The sequence below is a fragment of the Phycodurus eques genome, chromosome 11 (assembly GCF_024500275.1).
Source record: "Phycodurus eques isolate BA_2022a chromosome 11, UOR_Pequ_1.1, whole genome shotgun sequence".
NCBI lineage: Eukaryota > Metazoa > Chordata > Actinopteri > Syngnathiformes > Syngnathidae > Phycodurus > Phycodurus eques.
In genome coordinates this window covers 1296339-1319212 of record NC_084535.1, presented here as the reverse complement: position 1 = coordinate 1319212, position 22874 = coordinate 1296339, and the positions used below count along the sequence as shown (strand labels likewise).

General features: G+C 44.6%; 1 protein-coding gene across 2 annotated transcripts in view; it reads left to right on the top strand.

The window, feature by feature from the left end:
- Positions 1-20: 20 nt before the first annotated feature.
- Positions 21-22874, top strand: part of slc30a6 (solute carrier family 30 member 6) — a 40893-nt gene continuing 18039 nt past the window's right edge. The window contains exons 1-7 of one of the 2 annotated variants that reach the window (XM_061689386.1): positions 21-859; positions 1684-1727; positions 2493-2579; positions 5468-5552; positions 17219-17261; positions 17580-17645; positions 21222-21302. In XM_061689386.1, the coding sequence (XP_061545370.1) occupies positions 682-859; positions 1684-1727; positions 2493-2579; positions 5468-5552; positions 17219-17261; positions 17580-17645; positions 21222-21302 (584 nt within the window). In that variant the 5' untranslated portion in view covers positions 21-681. Of the gene's footprint in view, positions 860-1683; positions 1728-2492; positions 2580-5467; positions 5553-14382; positions 16073-17218; positions 17262-17579; positions 17646-21221; positions 21303-22874 lie in introns of those variants that run through there. The other variant, XM_061689387.1, reaches the window with a different exon arrangement.

Genomic DNA, 22874 nt, shown 5'->3' with positions numbered 1-22874 from the left:
CGGAAGGCGCCGATACAACAGCGGCACACTTTCAACTGCAAGCAATTTACAGCTTGCCTAGAATCAACACTTTATTTTCAATTATTCCACGTTGTAAATTTGTACTCGAAATATAAGACAAATGGAATCATTGACAAAAATCGACCGACCGATAGCAGCAATTTATTACAGTAACTCAAACAACTACCCACCCATCCACCCATCCATTTTCTATAGCGCTTCTCCTCACGCGGGTCGCTGGAGTGCCGGAGCCTATCTCAGCAATCTTCGGGCGGTAGGCGGGGTACACCCTGAACTGGTCGCCAGCCAATCGCAGGGCACACATAGAAACAAACAACCATTCGCACTCACATTCACAACTACGGGCAATTTAGAGTCTTCAGTCAACCTACCATGCATGTTTTTGGGGATGTGGGAGGAAACCGGAGTCCCCGGAGAAAAACCACGCAGGCGCGGGGAGAACATGCAAACGGCCCACAGGCGAGGCCGGGATTTGAACTGTGAGGCAGTTGTGCTAACCTGTAATTATTTACCTTGGTCAAAACAGTCAGGGACGAGTACGTTTTGACAATAGTTGTTGGAATGTACAAGTAGTTTTCTACTTACCTGCAGGGGGCAGAATAACAACCCGGCGCTTGTGTTCAATGAGACGACGACGACGACGAAGAAGAAGCGGAAGCGATGGACTCGATGCCGATGTCCGCGTCCGCGGCGCTGTCCCCCTACCACCACAATGTCGCCGACTTTTACCCCAGAAAGTTGGGGCCCAAGCCCGACGTGGTTCCGTCTGGCGTGACCGAGCGGAAGGTGGGCCCGCTGGACAAACCAGACATGGTGGCGGTAGACGTCATCGAACACGGTTTGTTATGCTAACAGGCTAAATGATCATTGCTAACTGGGTCTCCTTTACTGGCTTTTACTCTTCCTTCCCACTCAATGACAATGTTTGAAACTTGATTAAGTGGAAAACATTTTGACTTTTTTTTTTTTTTTTTTAAAATAGTGAGACTAGTGAGGGTCGACGCTGTCCGGTCACTTCATTTGGTACACAAGCTAATTAAAAAAAAAACCCTCATATTTTAAAAGGTCTTCCAAATTGACAAGTCTTATTTTCTACTGTGCCGCCACTAAAGTTAAAATGTGTATGGAAAATAATAGTTCATTTAAAAAAGTATTTTTTTGTAGTTCGTTTTAGGTTCGCAACTAACGATTATTTTAATAGTTGATTTATCCATTAATTCATTTTTCAATGATTAGATAAAAAAATGATTGTCATTCCTACATTAAAAAACAGTTGTTTTTTTTTCAAATTGACAGCGCAGGAAATGCACAAACATAAAGTGGTCATTATTCAGTTCCTGGTTTGGTTGCTCCCAAGCATGTCAGAAAATCGGCAAAAATATTGATCATTGCTTTCCAAAGTAAAATCAGATGTTTGTAAATGTCAGATTTTGATTCAACATATAGATAGTTTGATTACATGGAGGACTACAGAAATGGGACAATTGTGAAAAAAATCATCCTGACAGATAAACCCAAATTAATCGATACAATTGATGAATCGCTCAGCCCTCTATCGTCATATGAATTAAGTTAAATTGTGATCCTGACATTTCCAGGTCATGTGAGTCTTCGTGATGGCGTGCGTCCATGTTGACTGTGTGTGTGTGTGTTTGTCCTCAGACATGCCGCCCATGCACAAGAAGAAGCACGACACGTACGTCCTGGTAAGTGGTTTTTATCATCGAACGATGGTGGCGCCGGGTCGGCCCGCCGCGTACCTTACAGATGCTGGACCGGCAGTTTCAGCCAAGAGTGTTTTGTTTCTAGCAAAATGACCTTCTCTAGTTCAGGACTTCTCCAAATGTGGTACGAGTACCACTAATGGTGCGTGGGGTTTCTCTAGTGGTACGTGACAGAATTACTGAATCAATACAATGAAAGTTGACCGCATTTAAAACAGGAAATACAATCAAACATATAATGAAGTTTGTAGCTATGCAACAGCTTATTTAAACTTCTTCTTAAATCCAGACACATACTTTTTGTTTTTGTTTTGTTTTTTTACTTTGCATGTACAGTAAATGTTTTGCCTCTCAAGTACACATTTTGTTTCAAGTACATTGATTCAATTGTATTTAACTTGAGTCCAGTAAATGTGCTTTCTAGTTATAAAACCGTACTGTATATTATTGTTGGCCTTTGTGGTGGTACGTGGAGGGATACAAATATTTTTGAGGTGGTACTTGCTGTAGAACGTTTGAGAACTACTGTTGTTCGTGAGCATTTTCAAGATCGTTTGCTGCTGTTACTGATCAACAGCGGACCCATCTGTAGATGCCTACAGATTCCCTAACGCGCCTCTAGGTGGCGACGTAAGACAAGTCATGCATCCTGCTCGGCTCATCCAGCAATTTCACGATGGCTATATGGAAGGTGACATGAAATATTTAGTGCAACGTCTGAAATATTGTCATGTTTACCTCCTCCAGGGCACCATTCATCCATTCAGGAAGACACACAGGTCTTTTCCCGGAAAACTGTTGCAAGAATTCCGATTGGTCAAGTCTGACAGACGGGTAAATACGTGCGCGTGTGTAAAAGTGAGAGTGATGAATAGCGACTGATGTTGTCTTTGGTGAATGTGGTCAAACATGTTCCGTAATCGGTAATCCTGATTGGCAGCAAGGTCACGTGACTCGTAAACATGCGCCGAGTGATTGACGGCTCGTTTTGATGCATGTCAGCGTACGCGTTCGTTCGTGTTTGACGTCCTTGTCTCTTGATGTAAATTGGTAAAGGCGTTGGAGTTCACTCATTTATGTTTGAGATTCTCGGCCAAGTTGCTTGACATTTTTTTTTTTTTTGCTTTTGTGAAACTATAAAACAAAAACAAGACAGAAAAAGCACTTTTGATGGCAAAATACACATATTCATTTGTAGATATACTGTACAACCAAGAAAGGCGACGTTGACGCATGGTTCGAGTTGAACATCGGCGACTTTTTGACACAGTGTTTTCATTCACTGCATGAACTGTGTCATCTTTTGTCACGATCGCAACACATACTTTCTACTACCTACCTACTGTGACACATACTCTGGTTACAGCATACATATACCTACGGTACTCTGCTGGAGTGTGAGGTGCATGAACTTGTCCAACTTCAACGTGTCTGCATTTCTCTTCCTCATAATTGACGTGACAAGCAGAGATTTACCACCTAATCTTTGGCGATATTAACAATATTAATACTCATATTAACTCCATATACAAATGATTGAGCTGTGCCTGTACATCAGAGGCAAACTGTTGGATGCAGTTGACGAATGGAAACGTCCACGTCTGTGAATGGGTTAAAGACGACTAAGCTCACACATTCATTCATCCATACATTAATTTAGTCATGCATGCATTTATGTTCTCATGCATGTTTGTGTGGTAAGGCTTGGAGATTTAATAGATTTTTGTCAAGTAATTTCATCAGGATGATCTTTTAAAAAAAAAAAAAAAAAAGACAAAAATGTATGCCGGTGGACGGTAATTTCAATGTGCCATTTGCTTTTTTTTTTTTTTTTTTTTTTTTTTTTTTGAATAAGTGAAGTGGAAACATCGATTGAAATCAGATTGAAAAAAAAAAAATCTGTTTTTTTTCTGAGGCCGTAGTACCTGATGCAGTACATGCGCCGGACCAGAAGGCGGCAGTGCAGGGCCGCATTACGACACGTTTCCTGCTGGCAAACGGGTAAAGAAGAGGGGGAGGGGAGCTCGCCACTCTGTTTGCCCACAAACGTGCACGTGCGTCTGCGTGTGTGTGTGTCCGGCTAGCGCTGTCACCATACGCCTCAGCGCTGTCATAACACAGCACACAGCGTAATTGTGGATTTCACAGCACAACAGCGTATGAAGCACACTCCATCTGACAGGAACACACACACGCGCACAGTTCTTGTTTCTGGTACGTCTGACACAGAAAAGCACTCAGTGGTTCTGCTGCATCTGGTGTGTGTTTGTGCTTCTTTCTTCTCTTGACAATATTTCAATAATAATACAAAAGTGATTCAGTGAACCTCTGCTATTTCGCAGTTCAATTTTGCACCCCCCATATATTGCTGATTTTTAAGCAATTGTTTTTTTTTTTATGGGTTTTTATAGTCTACACTAAACAGTATGGATGGAACTAATGATGATTGTAAAAACCAATTAATCTATCGATTCTTTTTTTTTTTGATGAATCAGATTGTCTATCCTTTTAATAAGAAACAGTACATTATTTCAAATTGACACTGCAAAAGTGCACAAACACAAATTGATTATGATTCAGTTACTGGTTTGGTCAGTAACATGTCAGAAAATCAGCAACAATGTTGGTCATTATTTTGCAAAGTAAAAGCAGATGTTTGCTAATGTCTTATTTGGATTCAACACAAAAGTAATCATGGAGGACTACAGAAATCTGAGAATGTTTACTGCTGGGAGTCTGAAATTCCCAGTATTTGGACAATTTTAAGTTTAACAAGGTCTCTAAATGATTAATTGATCATCATAAATTTGATAATCCTTTAGTTGTTGATTAATCGATACATTTTTGAACCTCTAGAAAACAAGGTCCAAATGTAAAGTTGTGCACCCTCAATGTAGTACCTAGTTGTGCCACAACATGCCGGGCAGCACTGAGCTCTACTGGAAGAAGTACAGTGTAATTAACAGCGAGATGAAAAATGGCTCCGAATAATCTCCAGTAATAGACGTTGTTGCCGCAGAGCAGGGCGAAAATGCACCTGTGTGTGTTGTTGTTTGCTCTCTTTGTATGTGTTGTTGCTTCTGCTGGCGTGGGCGCTTTGCGCCTCGTTGTCGGCTGTGAATGCCCACGTTGCACAGAGAGAGAGCGAAGAGCGAGGGGTGTGAAATTATTATTTTTTTCTTATAATGTCCGACTTGATAGCCAACGTGTGTATCGGGGCTTCACGCTGATGTGGTCGCTTTAGAGTGCCTCGTTGTCGCGGCATGGGAAGCTCTATAATGACCCAGTGGGATATATTCTAGCCTGATATATTTTTGTGGCTCAAGCATGCAGTTTTGTGTAGGTGTAAGAAAGATGCTGGATGAAGCAGCATCCATTTTTCCAGGTTGTAGAAATGTTATTTGATTGACTGCTAGGTTGGACGTGGTCTCACGCATTCAGCGGCGTTATGTGATCGTCGACGGTGAGAGAGCGAGTCGGATTCTTTCTCATGTGGTTCTTCTTGTGTGTTTCTACTCGGTTCCGTTCACGTGGTTCCGGTGGTGTGGTTCTGCGTGACCACTCGCAAGCAGACGTGAGCTTGGCGTCGTCATTACGAGTTGCGGCTGTTAACGAGGATGAGTTATCGTCTGTGTGTGTGTGTGTGTGTGTGTGTGTGTGAGTGTGAGAATATGAAATGATAGAATGTCAACGTGTCACTTTGGTTTGTTTGTGTGTCACAGTCGTGGAGGATCCTGCTGTTTGGTTTTCTCAACCTGCTGTGCACCGCCTGTCTGCTCGTGTGGTGCAGCTCCACCAACAGCATGGGTGAGCGCACACATGCACACACGAACACATGTGCACACAACCACATGTACACACAACCACATGCACACGCACACAAGAACACGCACACAACCGTACGCACAACCACACTCACGTGCGCCCGCGCACACACACAACCACAGCCACACACAACCACATACACGTGCGGGCACACACATGCGGGCACACACACACAACCGCATACATGTGTGCGCACACAAACAGACACACATGCACGCACACACACAGGCAACCGCATGCGCGCACGTGCACAGACACTTAAATACACACTCACACACTCACTCACTGGCACACCACACACGCGTGCACACACTAACGCACACTTAGACGATCACTCACCCACTCTCCTCACACAAGTTCACTCTGACACTCACTCATTCACTCCCCCATTGATTGTCATGCTGACAGATTATCAGACTGCTGTTTACTCATAACCTCTGATCTCATTTCCTGTTTGCTCATGTGACCGTGTGTGTGTCTGTGTGTGTGTATGTATGTATGTTTTCCCGGATGTCTGTATGTTAATGTGTGTGTCAAAGTGCTGTTTAAGCAGGGTGGTTGTTGTTGCTGAAACACAAGATGATGATGATTCTACAAAACTGTGTGTGCATGCGTGTGCATGCGCGTGCGTGTGTATGTGTTTGGCTGGTGATCCTGTATCAAATTGTGCAGTGGCCAACAATATCATCTTACAGTCTTTTACAAGACAGCAGCTTTTTGTCCGCAGACACACACGCACACGCATGCAAGTAAGCAGTTAAGGCACATTGTTTTGTGTGTGTTTCCCCATCCGTCCATCTTGTCCACGCTGACAAACAGCGACAGTTGCCTCTTTGTGTCAGTTACACCTTGTGCGTGCGTGCGTGCGTGCGTGCATGCGTGCGTGCGTGCGTGCGTGCGTGCATGCGTGCGTGCGTGCGTGCGTGCATGCGTGCGTGCGTGCGTGCGTGCATGCATGCGTGTGCGCGCGCGTGCGTGCGTGCGTGTGTGAGTGAGTGGTGTCTCTGTGCTGTCTCTCACCTCGGTCTGTCCTCCAAACATTCCCTCACGCCGACATCTCTCTCACCTCCAACCGTCTTGTTCAAGCACACACACGTCAAGAGAAAATACAAATTATACATTGTAAATATGAATTTTTTCAACTCAAGATTCAGCGAGCAGTATTACAAATGTTTTGGGCTGTCACTATCGAATGTCTTTAGAATCGATTATCCTATCGATATTTCATCGAGTAGTCTCATAATGGCTCCTCCCCCAATAAAAAAAACTTTTTTTAACCCCTAACATTAATTTTATTCTCATTTATGACAGCTGGACATGTTGGTACTGAGTGTATGGTATAAACTCTATACAGAATTTGAGACAAAAAAATCAGCCTTTGCTAAATGGTTAGCATTTGCGATTAGGCTTGGCGCACTAGCGATTACATTTTAGGTTGAAAAAACTGCTAACAACCGTTCAGATCACTCATATGTCATGTTAAATATACATTACACATCAAACAGCGTCTTAAAAATCACCTACATATGCTCCTGTGTCGTTTTTGGCAAAGTTTTTCACTGACCCAACAGTGCGTCCGTCTCCAACGAAGGTCCGTGTGGTAAACGTGGGCAGTGGCCAAATGTTCTGGGTGGCGTAATTATGCTTTTATTAATGCTTTTTATAGCCTCAGGACAGAAATTTTCACATCGACCAATTTTTGTGGTCGACTTCGCTGAGTTAGCCGATGTTACCCCCCCCGGCCCCCCCACCCCACACACAGAGCCCTAAAATGTGTATTGTTTTTGATCTTGTGAGCAGAAATGCAGTCAATAATGCATTGTAGTTCCACCAGTAATACATCAACATAGTAATAAAAACATCCTATGTCCTATATGCACAAATGAAATCATTTTTACTTATTGAAATGGAAATGCCATTAGTCCGTTCTAGCCCCCCAAACAAAATCTGTAATGTTTTGAATGAGTAAAATAGCATTCTATAATCTTCTTCTTTTCCTTTGGGCTTGCTCCTTTAAGGGTCGCCACAGCGCGTCATCCTTTTCCATGTCAGCCTATCTCCTGCATCCTCCTCTCCAACACCAACTGCCCTCACTACAGCCATCAACCTTCTCTTTGGTCTTCCTCTCGCTCTCTTGCCTGGCAGCTCCATCCTCATCATCATCCTCCCAATGTACTCACTCTCTCTCCTCTGGATGTGTCCAAACCATCGGACTCTGCTCTCTCTAACTTTGTCTCCAAAACATCGAACCTCGGCCATGCCTCTAATGAGCTCATTTCTAATTTTATCCAACCCTGTCACTCCGAGAGCGAACCTCAACATCTTAATTTCCGCCACCTCCAGCTCTGCTCGCTGTCGTCTCTTCAGTGCCACTGTCTCTCATCCGTCCATCGTGGCTGCCCTCACCACTGTTTTCTAAACTTTGCCCTTCATCCTAGCAGAGAGTCTTCTAGTAGACATTCCAACAGCTTCTTCCCTCTTGTGATCAACTTCTTAAACACCTAACCTATAATTCCATTACAACAAGCTGGCAATTTTTTGACTTGAGTTCGTTGTCACATTTCTGTGGGGCCAATTATGTATTACTCGTGCACTCACTGTAGTTGTCTCGCCATGCTGCACTATTTGCATATACTGGCCACTCATGCCAGAGTAGCATCTGCTCCATTTGCACACTGATTGAGGAGTATCTGTAACATTTGCACAACCGACATTGTCCCAGATGATCGCACTACTCGTCACTTTGAACCGCATACACTCCTTGAAGTCTCGGCGCCCTTTGCACAACGGTCATTGCACCGGACTATTGCAATATGAGTCGTTCGAACTGCTCTAAGTGCTAGAGGACTCTGCATCTATTTGCACAATTGTTTTTTGTCAATGTCTTTATGCCCCCAAAGTTTTCTGTAAATTGACTGTCTGTTGTACTAGAGCGGCTCCAACGACCGGAGACAAATTTCTTGTGTGTTTTGGACATACTTGGCAAATAAAGATGATTCTGATTCTGATTCTGATAACTCGCCTGACACCTTCCTCCACCCGTTCCAACCCGCTCGGACCCGTTTCTTCACTTCCTGACCGCACTCCCCATTGCTCTGGACGGTTGACCCCAAGTATTTCAAGTCCTGCACCCTCACTATCTCTTCTCCCTGTAGCCTCACTCTTCCCCCACCACCCCTCTCATTCATGCACATATATTCTGTCTTACTTCAGCTAATCTTCATTCCTCTGCTTTCCAGTGCATGCCTCCACCTTTCTAACTGTTCCTCCACCTGCTCCCTGCTTTCACTGCAGATCGCAATGTCATCTGCAAACATCACGGTCCACGGGGATTCCAGTCTAACCTCATCTGTCAGCCTATCCATCACCGCTGCAAACAGGAAGGGGCTCAGGGCCTGATCCCTGATGCAGTCCCACGTCCACCTTAAATTCGTCTGTCACACCTACAGCACACCTCACCGCTCTTCTGCTGCCCTCGTACATGTCCTGTATTATTCTAACATACTCCTCTGCCACTCCAGACTTCCGCATGCAGTACCACAGTTCCTCTGTCTCTGTCATAGGCTTTCTCGAGATCAACAAAGACACAATGTAGCGCCTTCTGACCTTCTCTGTACTTTTCCAACAACATCCTCTAGGCATGAAACCATACTGTATCTCGCAAATACTCACTTCTGTCCTGAGTCTAGCCTCCACTACGCTTTCCCATAACTTCATTGTGTGGCTCATCAACTTTATTCCTCTATAGTTCCCACAGCTCTGCACTTCACCCTTGTTCTTAAAAATGGGCACCAGCAGACTTTTCCTCCATTCCTCAGGCATCTTCTCACCCGCTAGAATTCTATTGAACAAGCTGGTCAAAAACTCCACAGCCACCTCTCCTAGATGCTTCCAAACCTCCACAGGAATGTCATCAGGACCCACTGCCTTTCCATTGTTTGTCCTCTTTAATGCCTTTCTAACTTCCCCCTTACTACTCATTACCACTTCCTGGTCCACCACACTTGCCTCTTCTACTCTCCCTTCGCTCTCATTTTCCTCATTCATCAACTCCTCGAAGTATTCTTTCCATCTAGCTAGCACACTGCTGGCACCAGTCAACATATTTCCATCTCTATCCTTAATCACCCTAACCTGCTGCCAAGCTCTATGCATCCTTTTCTCCTTCTTTAGTGTCCATCTTGCCATACAAGTCCTCATATGCCTCTTGTTTGGCCTTTTCCTTTTCTACCTTTGCCCTGTGTCGCATCTCAATGTATTCCTTTCGCCTCTCCTCGGTCCTCTCAGTATCCCACTTCTTCTTAGCTAACCTTTTTCCTTGTATGATTTCCTGTACTGTGAGGTTCCGCCACCAAGTCTCCTTCTCTCCTTTCCTGCCAGAAGCTACACCAAGTACTCTCCTGCCTGCCTCTCTGATCACCTCGGCTGTAGCGGTCCAGTCAGTCTTCCGGAAGCGTCTTCTGTGCACCGAGAGCCTGTCTCACCTCTTCCCGAAAAGCCGCACAACACTCGTCCCGTCTCAGCTTCCACCACGTGGTTCTCTGCTCTGCCTTTGTCTTCCTAATCTTCCTCCCCACCACCAGAGTCATCTTCCACACCACCATCCTATGCTGTCCAGCCACACTCTCCCCTACCACTACCTTACAGTCGGTAACCTCCTTGAGATGACATCGTCTGCACAAGATGTAATCCACCTGCGTGCTTCTACCTCTACGCTCTTGTAGGTCACCCTATGTTGCTGCCTCTTCTGGAAAAAAGTGTTTACTCCAGCCATTTCCATCCTATTTGCAAAGTCTACCACCATCTGTCCCTCCAAGTTCCGTTCCTGGACGCCGTACTTACTCATCACTTCTTCATCACCCCTGTTTCCTTCAGCAACATGTCCATTACAATCTGCACCAATCACGACTCTCTCTCTGTCTGGGATGCTCAGAACGACTTCGTCTAGCTCCTTCCAGAATGTCTCTTTCACCTCTAGGTCACATCCTACCTGTGGGGCATAGCCACTAATCACATTATACATAACACCCTCAAGTTCATTCTATAATATTAAACTTTATTAAAACACACAGTAACGACATAAGTAAATCAGATTTAAAAATAATGAAACAGTTTATGTCACACTTTCTCCTTCAGTGGTGCTGCTCATTCTGGTGTGCGCACCTTGGCCATCCAGGGGCAGTATAGGACAGTTGGATATATTGTTCATCGCAACGTCTCAATTATACTCAGATCATCAGTGTGGCAATAATATTAATCGTTCTTTGCAAAGAATTAATAAGATATGTCTGTGACTGGGCTGAGCGATTATATGAGAGATTGAAGATTATGATAACTTTCACGTCGCTCTCGATTATCAGCTATTTGTGTATTTCCTCGATCTAACAAGGTGGGAATGTGCGTGACAACAGCCAATCAGAGTCATCCTTTTCCTGCTCCACTTTCGGTTGCCAGTTGTGGGAGTAAACAGAAAACGCGCCTCCTCGGCAGGCCCGGCTCGTAGCGAAATCAAAACTCGACTGTCGTCACACAGACCACCTCGCGTCTTTGGCGGCCACTCTTTGCCCGTGCTCGGGACCGGCGATGGAGGCGGCTGGCCGTTCCGCGAGTTTCCATTGCCGGTTGTGTGGTGTTGTCTCCAAAGCGACATGGAGCAACGCTATTAACTACCTGATGTGCAAGGTGTGTCGGGGCCCTCAAAAACGGGCAATCCTCTGTTTATTCATTTGAAGAAGTACCACCCAAGTGATTGTGGAAAGCGGTGAAATGCGAGCACGGTCAGTACAGCCTGTCACTCACTGCACAGCACACGTAGCTTTAGCAGTTAGCCACTGCTGGCAGTGAGGCCACCAGACCAAAGCAACAGTCATTCCTGTCATCATTTTTCGTATTCTGTTGTTTTTTAAAATGGAAAAACATCAATCCAAGGTGTCTTCATCATCCACGAGGGGGCAGTTTGTTAATTTTTTATCTTGTACCTCCAAAAATACTCAGGACTTCAAACTAGTGCATTGTTGTTATATTTGACTACATTTGCAAATTGTTTTGGCTTATTTGCTTAGTATGCCAATATCATGTTGGGGTTGCTGTTTTAAATATTGACTATGCGGAGTGCTGTTCACAAAAACGAACTTCTTTAGTTTTCAGTGCAGATGCTTTAAAACCGGCTATTATTATTTGTTTTTAATTAGAAAAAAATTGTGATAATGATCGAGAGCAGATGATCTGAAAAAGAAAAAAAACTTGATCTTTTTTTTTGCCAGATTGCCCAGCCCTACCTGTGAGTACTGTTAAATGGTCTGTCTCCATGTGTTTAAGCAACGTTTGTGTTCAGTTATCTGTTGCTTAAAGGCTAACAACAAGTGATGTAAAGACTTTTCAGCGGCCCAAAATTGCATTTTCTGACGGAAAGACTTCGGCTTAAACAGGATGTTGTTATGACGCCCGCAAAAACTGCCGTCAGCGCGTTGTCGCAAAATAACAATTGATCCATGAGCATAAAAGTTCAAAGTCCAGCCTGGTTCTGTCTGATAATTAAATTAATATGTGAAAATTAAAGCAACATATTTGACTGCTTCCTGCTTTTGAATAATGTCGCTTCCTTATCGTCGTCTTGTTATCAATAAATCCAATCATGTGTACTCACGCAGGTGCGTCAATCACAAATTGTCTTCAATATTTTCAAATAACTTGGTGTCAGTAGGACAAAACAGTAGAAGGTAATGTGGGGTCTGTATTACTGCTTCTAGTAACCAAGGTCCTCCACGTAAGAACTCTACGGGAATGTTTGTTTGTGCTGGAATCATCCATCCATTACTGTTTATTCACTCTCATTAACACACACTCCAGCGGGGCGACGTGATCCAGCGTGTGTGTGTGTGCGCGTGTGCGCGCGCGCATGCATTCATGCAAGCGTGCGTGTGTGTCCTCAGGCCCAGAGTGTTCCTGTGTGTCAGAACGCAGCTGATGAAGCCTCCCACAGGGCTTCCACTCAGGCCGACACACTCTTCTTTGTCTGGATCCTCTTTTGCGCAGCGATGCAGTGACCCCCCGTTTATTGCCAGGGACACGTTCCAGACCTAGGTGAAAATCCACGCTATAGAGAGGCCATAACACATTTTTTTGATAGCTTTATCCATTCTGCACACTTTAAACGCATTGAAATCGATTAAAAGACACCCAAATGTATTCAGACTTTTTTTCTCTCACATTCAAGAAAAGGGAGACTATTTTATGTCGCTTTGAGGAAATGAGTAGTAGGCTCTTGCTTGCACAGTTCTCTGAATAAGGCTAAGCAGGTTTGCTTCAAGAGGTTTATTTGTCATTCCAAGTTTAAGTGGACCGTAAAACTGACACAGAAAACAAAAGAATCTAATGTTGTATATTTCAACACCAAAATGCTCAACCAAATCATAGAATTATGTCGAAAGAAAGGGTGTGAAACGCCATAGATGGGCTAATGGAAATCAACATACGTATGTTACAGTAATTCTGAACCTTCAGCTACTTGAACACGCACACGGAGCAGCAACACATACAAACAGAACATACAACAATGATCACAGGTAAATGTTCTCGCTGCTTTTCCTCAAATTGTGCACGCATCATGCTGTTTCCTTGACTGCAATGCAGAGATGAGACCGGGAGAGTTGCTCAGTTTACATCGGCGTTCCGTTCCAAAGGTGGCGACAAAATCCACATTTCCAAATCATGTACAGTATTTTGGGACCATGGTAAACCGAGGAACCCTTGTATAAGAATGATGAGACTTGTTCTTATTCATATGCACTGAAGTTGAATCCTCACTCTGTATGAAATATGAAAAACACATTAAAGAAGCACTTGTAACATGAGCGATGTTTGTGGAAAAAAACAACAACAATTTAATGGGAAAAAGCTGCGTTACTGCTTTACGAAGCTTGTCACGTTAGCAGTGCATCTTTTGAACAGGACTTCTGCATCCCATAAAGATGAATGCACATCTGCGAAACAAATGCCACCCTCAACAAAGCGTTACGTGCACTTTTGTCCGCGTGATCATGTTTCATTGATTTGATATCCGTGCGGGTTTAACATGTCTCCGCCAGCTGCCGCTCAAATCCCACAGTGGAGATACCAGACGCTAAATGGACGCGTTGTTATCGACGCCACGGCCGCACTCGCTTCGTATTATTTGTCTTCTGATCTGAACATCACAAGCCCGACCCCGCCCTCCACCACATACATGTGGGACATGATGGTGTGCGTCTATTAAATGTTACTTGAATGGACCACCTGGAGTAGAAACTGCGCTAGTACAACAATGCGGACGATTAGCGGCGTGGTGGCTAAGCGCGGTCGTCCTGGCGGGTGCGGTGTGTGCGCTTGATCAAGTGTTCGAAGCTTTTACTTTAAGTCTGCAATGTACACCAGCCTGTGTGCCTGCGTGCGTGCGTGCGTGCGTGCGTGCGTGGTGGTCTCAGTTTACTGTTTACCGGAACCAGTGACACTAAGCACTTATTGGCTGTGGTTAGCACATCCATATCCTGATTCTTTGTGTGTGCGTGTGTCAAGGTTTTGTAGAAATGCGTGTTGCAATAAAAGGTACAGTTTGGTGGCTGTCAGGCTGCTAGATCTTTTTATTTATTTTTTTCCCCCCAGTACATTGGTGCCTTGAGATACAAGTGACACGACTTCGAAGTTTTTCTGAGATACGAGCTGTTGTTTGTCCAGCTGATTTTTTTGCTTCCACTTGTGAGCAACAATTGGGGATATGAGCACTACAAGGTGGCTGTGACTGGTAACTAGCGATGGTAGGCTACAATAAATTATCTCACAAAGTTTACGGAAGCGTGTGAGCTCGTAGACGCGCAGTTGTTTGAGCCAGTTCTGCTTTGCAGTAGACGCAATACACTTTATCTTCTCTTTTTAAAGTGTGAAATGATCCCAAATGTTACATAGTCTATCTTTCACAGACTCTTTCCTTCCTCCTGCACCGTGTTGCTTGCAGCAAGCGTGTGACGTACGCGTGGTCTTGTGCTTGAAGCTGTTTAGTCACACCCCAGTTGGAGTTTACTGTCCAACTAAACACACAACAAAAATTATTTTACACATTTTATATTCCAGTACAACACATACCTTTAGAAACATCGCCAGCTAAATGCTATCACTCAATGGAAAACCCTATTGACAAGCTAGCAAAAATTAGCATTTGCTCACAGGAGGCATTTACCTTGAAACAACGAATAGTCACACACAAACGCCATAGTAACACATACACGTAGGTAATATAACAATACTCACAGGCATGTTTTTCCTAATCTGTGAAAAATGAGTTATAGTCATAAAGTCCAGTCATTACTTCCTTACTCTCGTTTGATCTTAATGTGTGTATCTCCATGCATTCACCACACTGCCCCCAAGAGGCCAAGGCGCACACAGTAGGAACAGCAGGCATTTATTTTTAATTCATTGTTTTTAATATATTATTATTTTACTAGCTACTAATTAATTTTCTGGTTGTTGTATTAAGTCATATGTAAAGTTGAGTTTTGATAGTTGACTAAATACTAAGTTTAGAAATAAATAGTGTTAATTATCGTGATTTCAATATCAATCCAAATAATCGTGATTATTATTTTTCCCATAATCGCGCAGCCCGAATAGGCTCGTGCTTATTGCTCCGTGAGTGCAGTAATATTTTTCCATGCGGAAAAATGATCACCGCAACGTATAGTGAAAAATCTGCGTTGTAAACTTTGATAATATACGATTTGAGCAACCGCGATACAACGAGATGGCTAGCGTGTCCAGTGTGGTACATCAAAGTCACATGTAGCAAAGGTGACTTTTTGCTTCTGAAAACATAAGCGAGAACATATCGTTGCCGTGGTCCTGCAGTTTATACGCGTCTTCGCTGACGACAACCAAAACCAAAAAGTTCATCTCGCGTGTGTGTGTATGTGGCGGCTCGTGTGCACACACCATTAAATATTCATCCCGCTGCTCATATTTCTCCCCCTCATCCATCCCTTCCCTCCTTCCTTCGCCTCTTCCTTCCATCTTTCTTCCCTGTCGTCCTGATTGCTCGCTATCATCACTTGCTCTCTTTCTTTTTTCCTCAAGGGAGCAAGTATTCTTTTTCCTTCTTTTGTCTGCTTTGCAACCATCGTGTGTGTGTGTGTGTGTGTTGTCTTGTCCTCTGGGTGTCACTGCAGGTCTTTCTGTCCGTCGGTCTGTCTGGCCTCCGTCACAGTGCCGTCTGCCTCCATCTGTCTCCCTCTCCCGCTCTTAAACTCGCGTCGCTCTGTCTCTCCGTCTCAGTCGTCCGTGCGTCCGTCTGTGAGTGGGTCTGAGTGGGTCTGGCTCTGTCAGGATTACGCACCGTCAGGTTGGCCAACATGGACGGCGGCGCTGGGGAAACAAAATGTTCCTCTCGGCACAAAGCCGCTCTAATCTGCTCTCCTCATCCCCTCGACGCTACGTCCGATTACTGCAAGCTGCCCGTGAGGTCAGGCAGCCAGGCAAGTAGAAAGACAGACAGCTCGACAGGCAGACAGACAGGTGCTTCGGAAATTAAATGACGTTTGACCAGGTCTGCTAACAAGCGCTCTGATTGGCTGCTCGTCAGACTGTTCATGAAGTCATCGAGCCGGCTGTATAACTGACAGATGTGAAGTTGACGTGACACACGCATGCACGCGCGCGCGCACACACACGCAAATGAATCTATTGATATAGTGAGTGTGAATGGTTGTGCGTGTCTATATGTGTGCTGTGATTGCCAGGCAACCAATCCGGGGTTGCTCACAGTCAGCTGTGAGAGATGCAGCGTTTTTTCATAAGCAGTAGAATGATGTACACTATATTGCCAAAAATATTGGCTCACCTGCCTTGATTCACATATGATTTGAAGCTATCACATTCTAAATCCATCTAGTTTAATATATAGCTATAATACCAACTCTTGTGGGAAGGCTGTCCACGAGGTTTAGGAGTGAGTTTATGCGAATGTTTGTCCATTCTCCCAGGAGCATATTTGTGTCCACTCCAAATCAACCCAAAGGTGTTCCATCGGGTTGAGGTCAGGACTGTGCACACCAGTCAAGTTCACCCATACCAAATTCTCTCCTCCATGCCTTTATGGACCTTGCTTTGTGCACCGATGCATATTGGAACAGGAAGGGGTAATCCCCAACCTGTTTGACTGTCCGGAATCTCTTGGTATGCTGGCGAACTCAGAGTTTCTTTCACTGGAGCTCAGGGGCTAATGTTTTGGACATTTCCAACTTTAGAGATGGATCCTTCCTTTTCCAACAAGTCTGTGCATCAGTGCACAAATCGAGGTTCTTAAAGACACTGATGACTTAGAGCGGAGACTGAGAGCCAGGGCTCCTCGTCCAACATCACCGTGTAACCTCACAAATGCGCTTCTGGAAGAATGGTTATAAATTCTCATAAACACACTCCTAAACCTTGTGGAAAACCTTCCCAGAAAAGTTTAAGATGTTGTAACTGCAGAGGGTGGACCAGTGTTATGTTAAACCCTATGGATTAAGCATGGGATGTCACTTGAATTCATACCTGAGTCAAGGCAGGTGAGCAAATACTTTTGGCAATATAGTGTATGTGCATCTCATTTGAATAATAGCAAATGTTCTGTGTTTCAGCTCTGACGGCCTACACGTACCTGACCATCTTTGACCTCTTCAGGTGAGCCTGATGATGACATCATCATCACCATCGAAACCATCATTGGCGGCTCACTCGTGTGGCAGCGTGCGCCTCGGCCGTGTTTGGCTTTTCTTCTCTGACTCATGAAAAATGAAGTTTGAGATGAATTAAAGAACGTCGGGAGGAGGCGTGAACTTCACATGACCTCCGTGTTCCAAAAGTTGACTTCAAAGTTCATTTTCTTGTTTTGTAATATCCAAATTCATCCATCCATCCATCCATTTTCTTTACCGCTTAACTTCACTAGCATTCTTTAAAAGAAAAAATAATAATACTTTTTTGTCTTCTGTGCTGTAGTTTGATCACGTGTCTGATCAGCTCCTGGGTGAGCATGAAGAAGCCCAGCCAGGTCTTCTCCTTCGGGTGAGTCCACAAACGACACAAACCAATTAAAATCAGCCGACACACGACGTCATCGCAACTCCTCCTGTTCAGTGTCGTGAAAAAGTATTGGTCCCCTGCTCTTCAAAAAAGAGGCTTCAAGATATTATTTACCACCATTTACAGTCAACTGCTTTAAATGTAATTATATTATGACTGTACATTTTTATAAAGTACAATACTGTAGAGTGCTATTTTTCTTATTAGAATGTATACAATATGTATATGTGTTTGCGTGTATATGCATGCATGCATGTGTGTTTGTTTGTTTGTGGGTGCGTGTGTTTAATGTGACTGGCTGACAGGTGAACTCTGAACTGGAGGTGTGGAAGAGTGGCCGTCAAGTGGAAATCTGCTTTTCAGCTTCACGAGGCCCCTCTGTCCAGCTATATGCATAAGAGTGTGCGTGTGCTTTTGTGTGTGTTCACTGGAGCGTGTCATCAGTATTGCATGGACACAAACATACAGGCAACAACCATGTGTTGAGCTTCATATTGTTGGGAATATTTCATATTGTTGTGGTTTGAAAACGCTGCTTTCCGACGTGGATTAGCGGCACCACTTCAGGGTGACGCCTCGCATGTTGCGGGCCAAACGGCGGTCACCACGCCCGCCACAATCGTCATGGGCAACCTATTAACCCACAAGTGTCGCTTAATGGGCTCATTGTTTGCCGAAAAAGCTTTTGTTTGATTATGAGGAATGTCCAGCGGGGTCCTCGGATTACGACGGAATTCCTTGCCTACGGCGCTAATTTGCATTTGTTCATAAGGCTACAGGTACACCCCGGACTGGTCACCAGCCACTGTCGAGACAAACAAGCGTTCACATTTTTTTTTAGTCTTCACTCAAACTAACGAGATCATTACTGGCATTATTTTATATGAAAAATAATTTTAAGAAATCCATCCATCAGTCTGTATGGCGCACAAATTAAAAAACAAAGGGTTGTCAGTTCTTTTCCCGATACCCGGCTTATGTTTTTACTTTTGGGGGAATTTTGGGATCACACTGGATAATATGGAATTTATTTTGTTTTCTAAAATAAGAGTAGATAAGACAAAATATTTCTTTAATATAGTTAGCCAAAGTTGCTGGGAATTTAAAGTTATCCTTGTTGTCCTTTCACCATCGTTCCTGTCATACTGTGTTGTGTGTTTTTGTTTGCAAGTTAAGGACAAAAGTCCTGTTTTTGTTTTAATTCCTCATGGAAAAAAAACACTATTCAAGCAAGATGTAGTTTGCCCACCCCTAGTATAAACAGACAAACATTCACAATCACTCCTATGGACTATTTAGTCTTGAGTGAAGCTAACATGTGGACAAACTGGGCAAACCCCACACAAACACGGTAAGAACGGGCTAACCCCACAAGAGATGTTCCATTTAAGATTCAAACCTGGATCTCCTGACCTGCAAGAGTGATGTGCTAACCACAAGGCCTCGAGCTGCCCTAAATCCCGAAGAATCAAACCCAAAACAGCAAGTACGGTGCTAATGCCGAGTGAGCTCATGTTAAGTTAGGCCTCTTGCGCGGCATGACCACGTATTCTTCTTATGCCACCAGCAAACGAGTTGGATTGTTCACCCTTCAGTAGATCCAAACCTTGTATGTTTGGAACCTCATAAAGCCAGGACCCCCTGCCCCCTGTATAAGAATCAGTTGGAGCCGCTCTAGTACGACAACAGACAGTCAATTGACAGAGAACACTTTGGAGACAGAAAGACATTGACAAAAACAGTCACTGAGCAATAAAGGGTTGCTAGTTATCTGGTAATGCCGGTACAAATTTTCTTTTTTGACAATGGTGCAAAAAGATGCAGAGTTCGAGCAGTTCGAATGACTAATCTCACAATAGTCCGGTGCAATGACCATTGTGCAAAGGGCGCCGAGACTTCAAGGAATGTATGCAGTTTAAAGTGACTAGTAGTGTGATAATCTGGGACAATGTTGATTGTGCAAATGTTGCAGATGCTATTCAGCCACATGAGTGGCCAGTATTGGTCAACAGCAGATATGCAAATAGTGCAGCGTGGCGAGACGACTACAGCGAGTGCACGAGTAAAACATAATTGGCCCCACAGAAATGTGACAACGAACTCAAGTCAAAAAATTGCCAGCATGTTGTAATGGAATTGTAGGTCAGGTGTTTAAGAAGTTGATGGCAAGAGGGAAGAAGCTGTTGGAATGTCTGCTCGTTCTCGTTTGCATTGATCGGTAGCGCCTACCTGAGGGAAGGAGCCGGAAGAGCCGGTGACCGGGATGCGGATGAGGGTCCGAGAGGATTTTGCACACTCTTGTCTTAGTTCTGGCAGCGTGCAAGTCCTCAAGGGCGGGTAGGGGGGTACCGATAAGCTTTTCAGCAGTTTTGATTGTCCGTTGCAGTCGGAGTTTGTCCTTTTTTGTAGCAGCGCTAAACCAGACTGTGATGGAAGAACACAGGACCGATTCGATGACCGCTGTGTAGAACTGCCTCAGCAGCTCCCGTGGCAGGCCGTGCTTTCTCAGAAGACGCAGGAAGTACATCCTCTGCTGGGCCTTTTTGAGGACGGAGTTGATGTCGGTCGCCCACTTCAGGTCCTGAGAGACTGTAAGACTCTCGACGGTTGACACGAGGCGGCTGGACAGCGTGAGGGGCAGCTGTGGCGAAGGACGCCTCCTGAAGTCCACGATCATCTCTACAGTTTTGAGCGCGTTTACCTCCAGGTGGTCAGCCGCGCCGCAGCTAGCTCCGGCCGCTCCGCTTCCTGTCGATATGCAGACTCGTCACCGTCCTTAATTAGGCCGATGACGGCGGTGTCATCTGCAATCTTCAGGAGTTTGACAGCCGGGTGCGTTGGGGTGCAGTCGTTCGTGGGGAGAGAGAAGAGCAGCGGAGAGAGGACACAACCTTGGGGCGCCCCGGTGCTGATGCTGCGTGTGGATGAGGTGGCCTCCCCCAGCCTCACCTGCTGTGTCCTGCCCGTCAAGAAGCTGTAAATCCACTGGCAGATGGCAGGCGAGACGCTGAGCTGGAGAAGCTCGGAGGAAAGGAGTTCAGGGATGATGGTGTCGAACGCTGAGCTGAAGTCCACGAACAGAATCCTCGCGTAAGTCCCTGCACTGTCGAGGTGTTCTCGGATCAGATGCACTCCCATGTTGACTGCATCATCCGCAGACCTGTTCGCTCGGTAGGCAAACTGCAGGGGGTCCAGCACGTAACCCTGTGACGCTCTTGTGTTATTAATACGTTATCATCAAGTTATTTCTGTGTACGCTGGTTGTGTTGAGGCTTAGGCCCAATGAGACAACAGATGGGGGAGATGTTACAGGGTCACCAACAGCTACTGTCCTGTGTGTGGGAGGATACATGTCTGTGTGCATGTGTATTTTGTGCGTGTGTGTTTGTTTCTTTGTGTTCCTGGTTGCCTATGTGTGAATCTTTGTGTAAGTTTTCATGTGTTTATTTGAATGAGTTGTGTTGCTGTGTGGGGTCGTGCGTGTGCGTGTTGTTTTTACCATCAGTCAGTGGATGGGGGTTGTTCCTGGTCTTGACCCTGTGACCCGCTTGTGTTCAGGTTTGACCGTCTGGAGGTTTTGGCTGTTTTTGCCTCCACTGTGCTGGTCCAGCTGGGAGCCTTGTTCATCCTCAAGGAGAGGTGTGTATACACACGTGCGCGCACACGCACACACACACACCATAAGTATCATGAGGCATTTTTGATTTGAAATTGCTCGCACGTCTTTGTTCATCTCTCCATCACTCTGTCTGTCTTCATTAAAATTTCAATTATTTTTTATTTCCACAACAACACCAAACATTTCTCTAACTGTCTGCTTCCATTATTGCCCTCACACGGGGGTTCCCCGGCACCCAAACAGAACAATTGGACCACATCCTTATTTGCTTTCTCCTCGTGTTTACTACAACTCCACCGTGGGTCAGCACATATTTGACATATTTAGTTGATTCAACATTCACATGCTGTACACGTCTCACAGTTCCTGGACAAATTCAAATAAAGAGCATTAGACCAAAATACAATAGAATAGACAAATCATGTTGAGCAGTTGAGCAGCTCTCTGTTTCACAACACATTCTGAAAAAAACTATACAGGATTAAAACAACCGGCAAATCTACGTTACACACCACAGAGTGTGTGGCGCGAACACTGCAGAAAATTAACCATCATTGTGAAAAATAGCCACCAAACACAAGAAACATGACCGGGAAACCTTGAAATCAATCTTCTGTTTCCTGTCTGTCAAAGTATAGAGGAGGGCTGGCCAAACCCATTTGTTCAAGGGGCCACATTTGATTTTCATTTGTCAGTTGGAGATAAAGAAAAAACAAAAAGTGTCAAAATGTGTGCAGTGGTTCCCCAATTATTTGCGGTTGGGCATTCGTGAATTCACATACTGTATTGTCATACTTTTGGGGGAACCTATTCCCCGTTATTGGCAGAAATCCCCTTTTATTAGCATTTTTTTTCAGTTATTTGTGATTTTTCAATCTTCACGGTCGGGTGAATAGCGTGGGTCCACTATACACCAATCGATCAAAGCCTTTATTGAAACAGAAGTATAATACAATACACATAACATCTAATTTGTAAAATAACAAGAATTTTTGTTATTTAAAATTATTGTTGTTGTATTGAATTAACCAATTGTTTGATATATTTTTTTAAAAGTTCAATGTACACTGTAAAAAAATGTTAGTATTTTTTTTCCTTTTTTATTATCCATCCATCCATCCATTTTCTGAGCCGCTTCTCCTCACTAGGGTCGCGGGCGTCCTGGAGCCTATCCCAGCTGTCATCGGGCAGGAGGCGGGTTACGCCCTGAACTGGTTGCCAGCCAATCGCAGGGCACATAGAAACAAACAACCATTCGCACTCACAGTCATGCCTACGGGCAATTTAGAGTCCCCAATGAATGCATGTTTTTGGGATGCGGGAGGAAACCGGAGTGCCCGGAGAAAAGCCACGCAGGCACGGGGAGAACATGCAAACTCCACACAGGCGGGGCCGGGGATTGAACCCCACACCTCAGAACTGTGAGGCTGACGCTCTAACCAGTCGGCCACCGTGCCGCCTCATTTTTATTATTTACAATAAATTTAAAACGCCACATTTGATTGTTCTACTTTTTACGCAGCTTGTTGTTCTCTAACAAGGAGCTGAATGTCGCAATTCCCAACGGATGTTTGGTCCACGAATGGACTAAT